Source organism: Scyliorhinus torazame, chromosome 24, assembly GCF_047496885.1.
Source record: "Scyliorhinus torazame isolate Kashiwa2021f chromosome 24, sScyTor2.1, whole genome shotgun sequence".
Lineage (NCBI taxonomy): Eukaryota > Metazoa > Chordata > Chondrichthyes > Carcharhiniformes > Scyliorhinidae > Scyliorhinus > Scyliorhinus torazame.
The window spans coordinates 34194438-34207194 of NC_092730.1; the positions used below are offsets into that span (position 1 = coordinate 34194438).

Sequence of the window (12757 nt, forward strand, 5' to 3'; positions counted from 1 at the left end):
AATAAGGAAACTAAAACTGCGCAGAATTAGCGAAATGTGTAGCTCCTGGAATAAAAGGGACAGTAGCAATATGGATATAAATGTGGTTCAATAATCAGAAACAGAGTATAATGGTCAATAGAGACTTTTCGGACTGGAAGAAGGTTTGTAGTGTTTCACATGGCTCCCTACTGGAACATTTGCTTTCCCTGATATAGAACAATGTGCTAGATCATGGTGTACAAAGAACAGTTTCAAAGTTTGGGGATGGTACAAACTTGGAAATTTTGGAAACTGTGCCATGGACAGTCTAGAACTTCAAACGACAAAAGATGATTTTCAGTCTGGAGACGTGTGAGATTATGCATTTTGGTAGGGAAGTATAGAATCATAGAATTTACAGTGCAGAAGGTGGCCATTCGGACCATGGAATCTGCACTGACTCTTCAAAGAGCACCCCCCTGAAGCCAACACCTCCACCCTATCCCCGCACCCCAGCAACCCCATCTAACCTAAGGGCAATTTAGCCTGGCCAATCCACCTAAACTGCACATCTTTGGAGTGTGGGAGGAAACCGGAGCACCCGGACGAAACCCACGGAGAACACAGACAGTGATCCAAGCGGGAATCGACCCTGAGACCCGGCGCTGTGAAGCCATAGTGCTAACCACTATGTTACCGTGCTGCCCCTCAACTATTTATGGGATGTAGGAGCAGACAGAGCTGGGTGTATATGTGGATAGATCATTGAAGGTGGACAGGTGGAGAGAGCAGGTAATAAAGCAAATCTTATTCTGGGCTTTATAACGAGTGGAAAACAGAACAAGAGGAAGGAGGTTATGCTGAATCTGTACAAGGCGCCAGTTAGACATCAGATGGAATATTTTGCACAGCTCTGGGAGCCACAATATTGGAAGGCTGTGGACGTATTGGGCAGCGTGCAGAAGAGGTTTACAGGATTGATTCCATTTAGGAGGCGAGATTGGAGATGTTGGGAACGTTCTCCTTGGAGAGGATAAGGCAGAGAGGAGATATGATGGAGATGTTCAAAATCATAATATCAACATATTAACTGACCCACCCTTTACAGCCCTATTCGGTTCATGCAAACATTTCTACAGATACACTATACTCCGAGAGAAGAAACTACTCATCATTTCTGGTTTAAATGGGCGGCCACTTACTCTGAGATTATTCCTTCTGGTCCAAGACTCTCCCACATGGTGACCCAGCTTCTCAGCATCTATCCTGTCAAGCCCCGCCCCCCGCCCCTGAAAATCTATTAAATCAGTGAATTTGAATGGTGGGATTTATTCCGTGTCCCAAAGATTCGTTCGGGCCTCTGGATTCCCAGTCCAGTAACACAATCTTACATCCCTCTGAACAAAAAAACAGTTGATCCAGCTCATTATTAAACATCTTGGGCCAGTGGGCCGATGAATGGCAAATAGAGTTTAATTTGGATAAGTGTGATGTGATGCATTTGGGTCGATCAAATCAGGGCAGGACCTACTCAGTTAATGGTAGGGAGTTGGGGAGAGTTACAGAACAAAGAGATTTAGGAGTACAGGTTCACAGCTCCTTGAAGCTGGAGTCGCAAGTGGACAGGATGGTGAAGAAGCCATTCAGTATGCTCGTTTTTATTGGACAGAATATTGAATAAAGGAGTTGGGACGTCTTGCTGGAGTTCATAGATCATAGAATTTACAGTGCAGAAGGAGGCCATTCGGCCCACCGAGTCTGCACCGGCTCTTGGAAAGAGCACCCTACCCAAGGTCAACACCTCCACCCTATCCCCATAACCCAGTAACCCCACCCAACACTAAGGGCAATTTTAGACACTCAGGGCAATTGTATCACGGCCAATGCACCTAACCTGCACATCTTTGGACTGTGGGAGGAAACCGGAGAAAACCCACGCACACACGGGGTGGATGTGCAGACTCCGCACAGACAGTGACCCAAGCTGGAATCGAACCTGGGACCCGTGAAGCAATTGTGCTATCCACAATGCTACCGAGTTGTACAATACATTGGCAAGACCACACACGTTATGCTGTGTTCAGTTATGCTCACCCTATTATAGGAAGCATATTGTTAAACTAGAAAGAGTGCAGAAGAGATATACGAGGGTGTTCCCAGGACTTGATGGTGATTTATAAGGAGAGGCTAGTTAGGCTGGGACTTTCCCCCCTGGACCGTATGAGTCTTGGGGTGAACTTACAGAAGTCGAGACAATAATGAAGAGCATAGCAAAGGTAGTCGGCATCTTTTCCCAAAGGTAGAGAAGTCTAGAATGAGAGGGCATAGGTTTAAGGTGAGAATGGAGAGATACAAAAGAGAGCAGAAGGGAAATTTCCTCACACAGAGGGTGGTGGGCATCTGGAACGGGCTTCGTGAGGCAGTGGCAGTGGTGGGGAAGCGGGCACGATTTTATCTTTTGAAAACCAGTTGGACAGTTATATGTGCTGGGTGGGTAGAAAGGGATATGGGCGAAATGCGGGCAAGTAGTACTAGCTTAGTGATAGAAACTGGGCGGCATGGTCAAGCTGGGCCGAAGGGCCTGTTTCCATGCTGTCAACACCTATGACTCTAACCATCTTCCTGAGGACATTAGAATTCCCTCCACAGAATTGTATTGAACCGCTTGATGCACAATCATTTCTTTATCCAAATCAAACAGATCTTGTGGATTAATTAGGGGGTAAACGAAACACTAAGATGAGAGAGAATTGAATAAACTGAGCTGAGGAAGGAAAACTGGATTGTCAGCAAGTTATACCGGATTTCTGTATAAAACGACCGCAGCAGGCCTCGAACCTGCAATCTTCTGATATCATCACTAGATTTCCCCAAAGTCAGACTCCTTATCCATTAGGCCATGCGCACTGATGTTTAGCCCATTTAAATAAATACTGCAATTATATGTGTTCCATTTCTGTTTTTTGATGATCCGCTGTTTCCCAGATCCCAGAAAATACAAGGGAAAGCTCCAGCTGCCGGACATGGTCATTTTCAAAGTGGAAAAGCCCTTCACTCTGTGAGCTGTGAAGATTCATGGAGGCTCGGGGACTCTCAGGCCGGCCAGGGCTCTTTATCCGGCTCCATTCACAGGAAAAGTGACTTCAGTTTCCACAATAACACCCGCTCTCTCTGAAACCCCCAAACTGAAATTCAGACTCACCGTGAAGGTGAAGACTGCGGACTGCGGTTCCCGCTCCTGCTGTTTAATACTGATCACTATAACTGTGTACAGTGAGCAGAAAGAAATTGCTGTTGTTTGTAAACATTTCTTACTGAACTCACTGTCATTCTGCATTAACAGGACGAGATGAATCTGCTGCTATTTGACAAATTTGCTCAAGCGGGTAAATATGAAATATATTATTTGCATCGTGGAATGGAGTCATTTCGAAAGCATTTCTACAGAGAGAAATTCCTGGAACAAGCTGCAGAAAAGCTCCGTGCGCCTGACATGATTCCAACGCAACCTTCTGATCTGGAGTCAGGCGCGCTCCCGTTGCGCCACAAGCGCAAATTAACTCAGAGATTATTTTTATTCATTTACACTTTGACTGTGTTCTGTACATCAGCAACTGTGCGAAAGAAACGCAGAGAAGTCAGATTGAAGGATACTAAAGGGCCCTGAAATAAAGCAGCTGTACCACGTGGTTAAGGTGATGCACAATAATCCATTGTGCTCTGTACACGTGGCTTCAAATCCCATCCTCGTCTGTAACGTGTCTGTTGTGTCTCTGTTTGGTCCACTTCATGAGGGTGAAGTGAAAAAGCTGCGGCTTTTAGCTGTTGTTTGACGGCTTGCGGGTGAATAGTGGAACACTGTCCATATTGAAACCACATTAAAAAATGATGAGAAAGTTACTTATTTCACTCCCCAATTGCGCCCAAATTCTGAGTTCGGAACTGTTTCTCTTTCTCGGTTTGAAACTCACGAAGTGGCGCAAAAATATACAACCAGCTTTTTATTGCGATGGCCGGGAATCGAACCCGGGTCAACTGCTTGGAAGGCAGCTATGCTCACCACTATACCACCATCGCTCATTGAAAGAATCAGATTCCAATTGGTACTTTAGATTAGCTTGATAAACTGTTTTGGAACACATTCATACTGAGCGTAAGTTATTTCACCCCAATGTAAAATGCTCCTGAATGAGAGTGTCCGTGTCGCACGGCTCCCGTTCTGCCAGGAGATGGCACCAGTCCACAATAAATGTATTTATCTCATTGATTTCTAATGTTGTGTGTTTCATTACTTTGGACACTTACTCTGGCCTGAGACCGTAACTTGTCCTTGTGTCCTGATGCTGCAGTTTTCACCCTATTTCGGTAATCGTAGAATGGCTCCAGTGCGGAAGGAGGCCATTCGGCCCATCGAGTCAGCACTGACCCACGGAAAGACCACCCGACTTCGGCCCAATCGCACCTAACCTTTCGAATACGTCAGGATGGCCGAATTCAGGTCGCAGTCTCCTCTGGAGGTCAGGGCTCGAATCCCACAACTTTACTCCGCGAGGCACCATCCAAACCTGGAACCCCTCCCTAACAGCACTGTGTGTGTACATACACCATATGGACTTGCAGCGGTTCCAGAATGAGGTGTGAGCCAGGGGTTGATGTTAATCTGAGGCTCCGAGTATGAAGCGAGACAGACAGTAACCCACTTACAGAAACATCCACACATTAAAAGAGCGGAATCACTTGCGGATAGATTACAAGTTAGACTTCCTTCTTTGAGCAATCTTATTGAAACTAAGATCAATTCAGTTCACAGACTTTTATCCCCAATAAACACCGTCAATTCACATGTATCATAAATACTGAACATGTAAATAATCTGCGCAGAATGCGCTGCGGATTGATGTCATAAAGCGTGAAACATTTGCACATTCAGTAGCAGAGCAGAATCTGAGGGACAGACAATAGTTGGCCCTTTTTCAGATAAAGTGAGTGGCTCTGAAAAGAGCCTTTGTGTTATTAGATTAAAGAATGGTCGCTTCACTTCTTGCCGGCGCCAGCGCTGGTTTTCTTGGGCAGCAGCACGGCCTGGATATTAGGCAGCACCCCGCCCTGAGCGATGGTCACCCCTCCCATCAACTTGTTGAGCTCCTCGTCGTTGCGGACGGCCAGCTGCAGGTGCCTGGGGATGATGCGGGTCTTCTTGTTGTCCCGGGCCGCGTTGCCAGCCAGCTCGAGGATTTCAGCGGTCAGATACTCGAGCACAGCAGCCAGATAGACCGGGGCTCCGGCCCCCACACGCTGGGCATAGTTCCCCTTTCACAGGAGCCTGTGAACACGGCCCACCGGGAACTGCAGTCCAGCCCGGGAGGAGCGAGACTTGGCCTTGTCCCGAGCTTTACCGCCGGTCTTTCCTCTTCCAGACATTGTCCCTATCTCACAAACACTTTCACAGAATGAACAATTTCTCCAGCATTTACTCTTTCTAAACTGACGGCTCCTCTGATTGGTCGCTGCTAAGTTCACCTCATTTGCCTATATTCTGCACCAATCAGCTCACTGGAAACAGAAGAGGGCGGGATTTACCCACAACAACCGGCAGAAGCTGAGAATTTGTCCATTTCAAAAAGCCGCCAATTTCATTGTGGGAAAGGAGCGAATTCAAATAAATGTCGTCCTTAGTCAGAGATTTCAAATCCCTTCTATTTATTTGGTTTGATTCAGCGCTTCCCGTCACCAATCACAGGCGCGGGTTTAACATTTAGTTTAAATGTGATTCATTCTCCTCTCGCTTTCTAACTGTCCCGGGCGGGAATCAATCCCTGTTCACAGCATTCCCGGAAGGAAAACGCTCCGTTTAGTCTTCAGTCAGGACCGAGTGTCCTTCACTGAAAACAGGGAGTGGGATTGAGTCCTCAGACTCTCCTTATTCCGCTCTGGAATCATCCCACTCCGGACTGTTACCCTGCGGAGAATTACTGGGAATAAAATGATGGATCAATGAACATTTCAGGAATTGGGAGAAGGCTCCGTTCCCGCTAAAAACAGCTGCTAATGAGGTGATTTGGGGGCTGTGAAAATAACAGAATAATAACAGCTTTCAGCACAAAGCCAAGGCGGCGGAGTGAATTCTGCCTGAACCAATCGGAGAGCTGGAGAGAAGGAGCTACAGGTTTTGATTGGCTGACATTTTCAAATCCCAAAATCCCGCCAATTTCAGTGCAGGAAAATCCCAAATAACGGACCGGCTCAATGTTCAGGAAACTATTTGAATCTCACACTTTGTTATCTGTTTATTGATTTTTCCATCCCAGAATCCGGGCGCTATTTTAGTAACAGTTTGAATTTGTCAATCACTTCTCTGGAACCGGCGGTAATAAGACGCCGTTCAGCAATTTAAAACGGAGCAAATCTCAGCTCACTGCAAAAGCAGGAACATCGAGATTACCAACCAACTCCTTCACACAGGCTTCACAGGGACAGAGAGAAAGGGCTGATTTCGGAGCCTCTCTCCTGAAAGCGGCCGGGAATGTTACACTGGGAAGTGTGGAGAGAATCCCCGACTCTATCCAGCCGGTGGAACAGGCAGCTTTGTGTCCGGAGAATAGGGAGGGCCGGGGAGAGGCAGATCTTAAAGCGCTGCAATGGACTCAGGTCCTGTGTGTGGTCAAATCTCGCTGATTCCGTCCACTGGGAAAACTGCGGAATAAACAGATCAACCCGAAAATAACCTCTTCATTCCCGCCTTTACTCTGTTCCGGGAGCGGGTAATACAACACCCGAGAGAAAAAATAATAATTTCTTTATGAATTTAACTCACCAGTTGTTAAACTCTGAATATAGTTATCATTAAATTTAAATAATTCCCTCCTGAAATTGTGTTTCTCCTCATTGTCCGTCACAAATGCCAGACTGGGTTTAAAATCCGCTCTCAATTCAGTTTGATTCTCTTCTGTGTGAAAGTGTCTGTGACGGGCGGGTATGAAGCCACATTCACAACATTCTGGAACGGGACAAATCTCTATCCTCCACAAAGAGATTTCTCATCAAGTCAATGCGGGAAAAGATGGTGCAGCTTTTTCACAGAGATTGTGGGTGGCTCTTAAAAGAGCCGTTGTGTTTGGGGTGGTTTTCAGTCCATTGTGGAGTTTTACTTGGAGCTGGTGTACTTGGTCACCGCCTTTGTCCCTTCCGACACGGCGTGCTTGGCCAGTTCCCCGGGCAGCAGCAGGCGCACGGCGGTCTGGATCTCCCGGGAGCTGATGGTGCTGCGCTTGTTGTAATGGGCCAGGCGGGAAGCCTCACCCGCGATGCGCTCGAAAATATCGTTGACGAAGGAGTTCATGATGCTCATGGCCTTGGAGGAGATGCCGGTGTCGGGGTGAACCTGCTTCATCACTTTGTAGATGTAGATGGAGTAACTCTCCTTTCTCGACTTTCGCCGCTTCTTGCCGCCCTTTACTGCCGGTTTCTTAACGACTTTCTTGGCTCCCTTCTTGGAAGCTGGTTTCGATGTTGGTTTCTTCTCGTCAGGCATCGTCAATATCACCCAGAAATAAAGCAAACCCCTTCCGAGAGCTGATTAAATAGACAGAGCCTCACATCTATGCTAATGAGGAATGGGGAAAGGAATGATTGTGATTGGACATTGTGAAAATGAGGACAGCCAGTTATGTTCTGTTTATTTGACTGGAGATGTAAACAGACCAATCACATTTAGGATTTTCCACCAATCACAAACCTCATATTGCAATATTACAAACCGGAAACACATTTCAGAAAGAATGTCTCCAGTCCCAGTTTGTCAGTGTGTAAAAATCCACCGGGAAATGACACCTGGCTGTCGGTGAGCGGGGCCCTTCACCACAGAGGGACTTTGCGAGAGGGTGGGATTCATTCAGGAACTGTGAGTGTATTGTAATATGTGAGTGTGGGATTTACTGACTGATAGTGTGAGAATGTGGGATTTACTCACTCTCTGATACAGTGTGTGAGTGTGGGATTTACTCACTCTCTGATACAGTGTGTGAGTGTGGGATTTACTCACTCTCTGATACAGTGTGTGAGTGTGGGATTTACTCTCTCTGATACAGTGAGAGAGTGTGGGATTTACTCACCCTGATACAGTGTGAGAGTGTGGGATTTACTCACTCTCTGATAGTGTGTGAGTGTGGGATTTACTCACTCTCTGATACAGTGTGAGAGTGTGGGATTTACTCACTCTCTGATACTGTGTGTGAGTGTGGGATTTACTCACTCTCTGATACAGTGGGTGAGTGTGGGATTTACTCACTCTCTGATACAGTGAGAGTGTGGGATTTACTCACTCTCTGATACAGTGAGAGTGTGGGATTTACTCACTCTCTGATACAGTGTGTCTGTGATTGTATTACTCTAGCTGAGGCCTAACCAACTTTTTTATAGTTGCAGCAGAACCTGCCTGCTCTTAATCTCTGTGCATCAGCTATTAGAGACAAGGGTACCATCGGCCTGGCATTTTTAAGCTCACGGTCGTGACCTGTGGGTGGTTCTCGGGAACGTTTCAGGAGGGTGGCGGTAATCCAGATTGCGGGAGGAATGGCCAATGGTCACGATCAGCTTTTAAAAGTGCCGGCCATCCCGCGCATGCCTGCCTTATCAAGTAGTGCGCAAGGTGGACCGGCTCCTCCTGATGTCAGTGCACAGTCCCAGGCCAGTTATTTTCAGCAAATTCTGGAGTCCTCCCACCGGATGCGGCGCCAGCGAGCAGGTCACACGCCCCGTACGCTGACATCACGTGTTCTGGGCGCGAGTGAGATTCCTCCATTTAGCAGCTGCCAGCAGTGCTGGTGTGAACTCCAGGGCCTCTGGTGAACAACCGATGAAGAAGCAGAAAACAGGAACAAAGCAGCACAATGATGATTATTTGAGGGGTGGGTTTATAAATTGTGCCACTGCAATCAGGAGTCAAATTTCATGGGTGTTACATGCAGGGAATTACTGGCAAATGAAAGTTTAAACCTCAAAATGTCAAAGACATATGACAACTAAGTCTGTCGAGTTTGAGGAGAAATCTCTGTAATTTTTCAATGGATGCAGTGAGATCTTCAATCATCAGCTGGAGTCATTATCAGAAATGTAACATTGAATAACAAAGCAAGTGAGATCGTGGGGACCAAGCAGGCTCACCTGTCACATTAAAGTCAAGTGAAAATGGTGGGTCGCGAAGATCAGCCGCGATGGTCGCAAAGGCCGCCCAGCGTGGGTCCCGAAGGATGGCCGGTTGGTAAAAATGGGACCCGAGTTAAAAAGTTTGATCCACACTGCCATAGGCTTCCTTAACCATTGTATCCAGCTGCTCTGCTACCTTAAGGTACTGGTGTACATGCACACCAAGATCCCTCCGGTCCTTCGTGCCTCCCAGCGTCCTGCCATTTATCATGTATTCTCTTGTCTTGTTTGTCCTGCCCAACTGCATCTCTTCCAGATTGAATTCCGTTTGCCACTGATCAGTCCATCTGTGTCGTCCTGTATTCGGAGGCTATCCTTCTCAACATTTACCACCACACCAAATTTCATATTAGCAGCAAACTTACTGATCAACCCTCCTATATTCATATCTAAAGCATTTGTATCAACCACAAACAGCAAGGGCCTCAACACTTATCCCTGTGGGAAACCACTGGACATGATCTTCCAATCAGAGGCTAGGGGCTGGTTTAGCACAGTGGACTAAACAGCGGAACAATGCCAGCAGCGCTGGTTCAATTCCCATACCGGCCTCCCCGAACTGGTGCCGGAATGTGGCGACTTGGTGCTTTTCACAGTAACTTCATTGAAGCCTACTTGTGACAATACGCGATTATTATTATTATTAGAAAGACACTCCTCCACCAACAGCCTCTGCTTCCTGCCACTCAGCAATTTTGGATCCAATTTGCCAAATTTCCTTCAGTCCCTGGGGCATGTGTCTTCACATCAGTCTCCCATGTGGGACCTGATGAAAAGCCTTGCTGAAGTCCAAGTAGATTACGTCAAATGCATTTCACTCATCTACACACCTGTTCACCTCTTCGAAAAATTCAATCAAGTTGGTCAGATATCTCCTCCCCTTAACCAAACCACGCTGACCTTTTAATCTCTGCCTCTACAAATGCAGATTAATTCTGTGTCTCAGATTTGCTTCCAATAGTTTCCCCACCACACAGGTTAGACTGACTGGCCTGTAGTTTCCTGGTTAATCCTTTCCTCTCTTCTTCAATAATGGTACCACATTGGCGATCCTCCAGTCCGCCAGCGCCTCTCCTGTGGCCAGAGAGGAATTGAAAATTATTGCCAGTGTCCCTGCTATTTCCTCGCTTGCCTCACTCATCAGCCTGGGATACATTTCATCTGGCCCTGGAGTTTTGTCTACTTTGAAGCCTCCCAGTCAGAACCTCCTCTCTGTCTATATTAATCTCTTTAATATTATTACAATCCTTCTCCCTGATTTCTATACCCACACTGTCCTTCTCACGGGTGAACACTGACACAAAGTACCCATTTCGAACCCCACCTACACCCCCCGGCTCCACACACAAGTTACCACTATGATCCATCATGGGCCTTACTCTGCCCCAAGTTATCATTTTACCCTTAATGTACTTGTAGAATAGCTTAACAACTTTATTTTACCTGCCAGTATCCTTTCAGTATCTGGTGCGACCGCATTTGGAGTATTGCGTGCAATTTTGGTCGCCGCATTATCCGAAGGATGTGGAAGCATTGGAAAGGGTGCAGAGGAGATTCACCAGCATGTTGCCTGGTATGGAGGGAAGATCTTATGAGGAAAGGCTATGGGACTGAGGCTGTTTTCGTTAGAGACAAGAAGGTTAAGAGGTGACTTAATTGAGGCATACAATAGGGCAGTACAGTGTCGCAGTGGGTTAGCCCTGCTGCCTCACAGCGCTGAGGTCCCAGGTTCGATCCTGGCTCTGGGTCACTGTCCAAGTGGAGTTTGCACATTCTCCCCATGTTTGCATGGGTTTCGCGCCAACAACCGAAAGATGTGCAGGGTAGGTGGATTGGCCCCACCAAATTGCCCCTTAATTGGAAAAAATGAATAGGGTACATTAAAAAAAAATTTATTTTTTATTTTTTTTTAAATTGAGGCATACAAGATGATCAGAGGGTTGGATAGGGTGGACAGTGAGAGCCTTTTTCCTTGGATGGTGATGTCCAGCACGAGGGGACTTAGATTTGAATTGAGGGGAGATAGATATAGGACAGATGTCAGAGGTAGGTTCTTTACTCAGAGAGTAGTAAGGGCGTGGAGTTCCCTGCCTGCAACAGTAGTGGACTCGCCAACACTAAGGGCATTCAAATGGTCATTGGATAGACTTATGGACGATAAGGGAATAGTATAGATGGGCTTTAGAGTGGTTTCACAGGTCGGCACAACATCGAGGGCCAAAGGGCATGTACTGCGCTGTAATGTTCTATGTTCATGTCTCTTTTTGCTCTCCTCATTTCCGTTTTAAGTCCCCTCTTGCACATTCTGTACACCTCTAGCACTTCTGCTGTTTTGAGCCCTCGATATCTGCCACAAGCCTCCCTTTTAGACCATAAGACCATAAGACATAGGAGTGGAAGTAAGGCCATTCGGCCCATTGAGTCCACTCCACCATTCAATCATGGCTGATTTCAACTCTATTTACCCGCTCTCTCTCCATAGCCCTTAATTCCTTGAGAAATCAAGAATTATCACCTTCTGTCTTAAAGACACTCAACGTCCCGGCCTCCACCGCCCTCTGTGGCAATGAATTCCACAGACCCACCACTCTCTGGCAGAAGAAATTTCTCCTCATCTCTGTTCTAAAGTGACTCCCTTTTGTTCTAAGGCTGTGCCCCCGGGTCCTAGTCTCCCCTGCTAATGGAAACAACTTCCCTACATCCACCCTATCTAAGCCATTCATTATCTTGTAAGTTTCTATTAGATCTCCCCTCAACCTCCTAAACTCCAATGAATATAATCCCAGGATCCTCAGACGTTCATCGTATGTTAGGCCTACCATTCCTGGGATCATCCGTGTGAATCTCCGCTGGACCCGCTCCAGTGCCAGTATGTCCTTCCTGAGATGTGGGGCCCTAAATTGCTCACAGTATTCTAAATGGGGCCTAACTAATGCTTTATAAAGCTTCAGAAGTACATCCCTGCTTTTATATTCCAAGCCTCTTGAGATGAATGACAACATTGCATTTGCTTTCTTAATTACGGACTCAACCTGCAACCTTTCTACTTATCCAACGCTGTATATCCCTCAATATACATGGTTGACTGGATTTGTTGGTCCCACCCGTTTCTTGATTGGAACATGTTGGCCGTGTACTCTCCCTATTTCCTTGTTGAATGTGTCCCACTGTTCTGTCACAGATTTACCTAATGGTGTTTGCTCCCTATCAACTCTGGCTAAATCATATCTGATCTTATTAAAATCAGCCTTCCTCCATCTGTGAACTTTGATCTCAGGTCCATCCATCTCCTTTTCCAGAACTATCTTGAATCTAATGAAGTTATGATCACTGTCTGCAAAATGCTCCCCCAGCGATACTTCAACCACTTGTCCAGCTTCGTTACTGAAAATGAAGTCCAAGACCGCCCCTCTCTTGTTTGTCCCTCTACGTACTGGCTTAAAACGTTCTCATGGGTGCATTTTAAGAATTCCGCTCCCTCTGAACTGTTCACACTATGACTACCCCAGTTCATATTGAGGAAGTTGCGATCCCGCACTGTTCCCACTATCACACCCCTATTACTTTTCCACTTCTCTGAAATTTGCCTCCA

At 46.5% G+C, this 12757-nt stretch overlaps 1 protein-coding gene and 1 non-coding gene across 4 annotated transcripts in view; both read right to left on the bottom strand.

Moving 5' to 3' along the window:
• The window catches only part of LOC140399999 (histone H2B-like), a 66519-nt gene that overhangs the window by 28900 nt on the left and 24862 nt on the right, over positions 1 to 12757 (bottom strand). Inside the window, exon 3 of one of the 3 annotated variants that reach the window (XM_072489495.1) lies at positions 5420 to 8801. The exons of the other annotated variants lie outside the window; for them this stretch is intronic. Coding sequence (XP_072345596.1) covers positions 7106 to 7492 — 387 coding nt within the window. The 5' untranslated portion in view covers positions 7493 to 8801 and the 3' untranslated portion in view covers positions 5420 to 7105. Of the gene's footprint in view, positions 1 to 5419; positions 8802 to 12757 lie in introns of those variants that run through there. 3 annotated transcript variants of the gene reach the window in all.
• On the bottom strand, positions 3967 to 4038 carry trnag-ucc (transfer RNA glycine (anticodon UCC)). The gene has a single exon. It is a non-coding gene; the product is annotated as a tRNA-Gly (tRNA).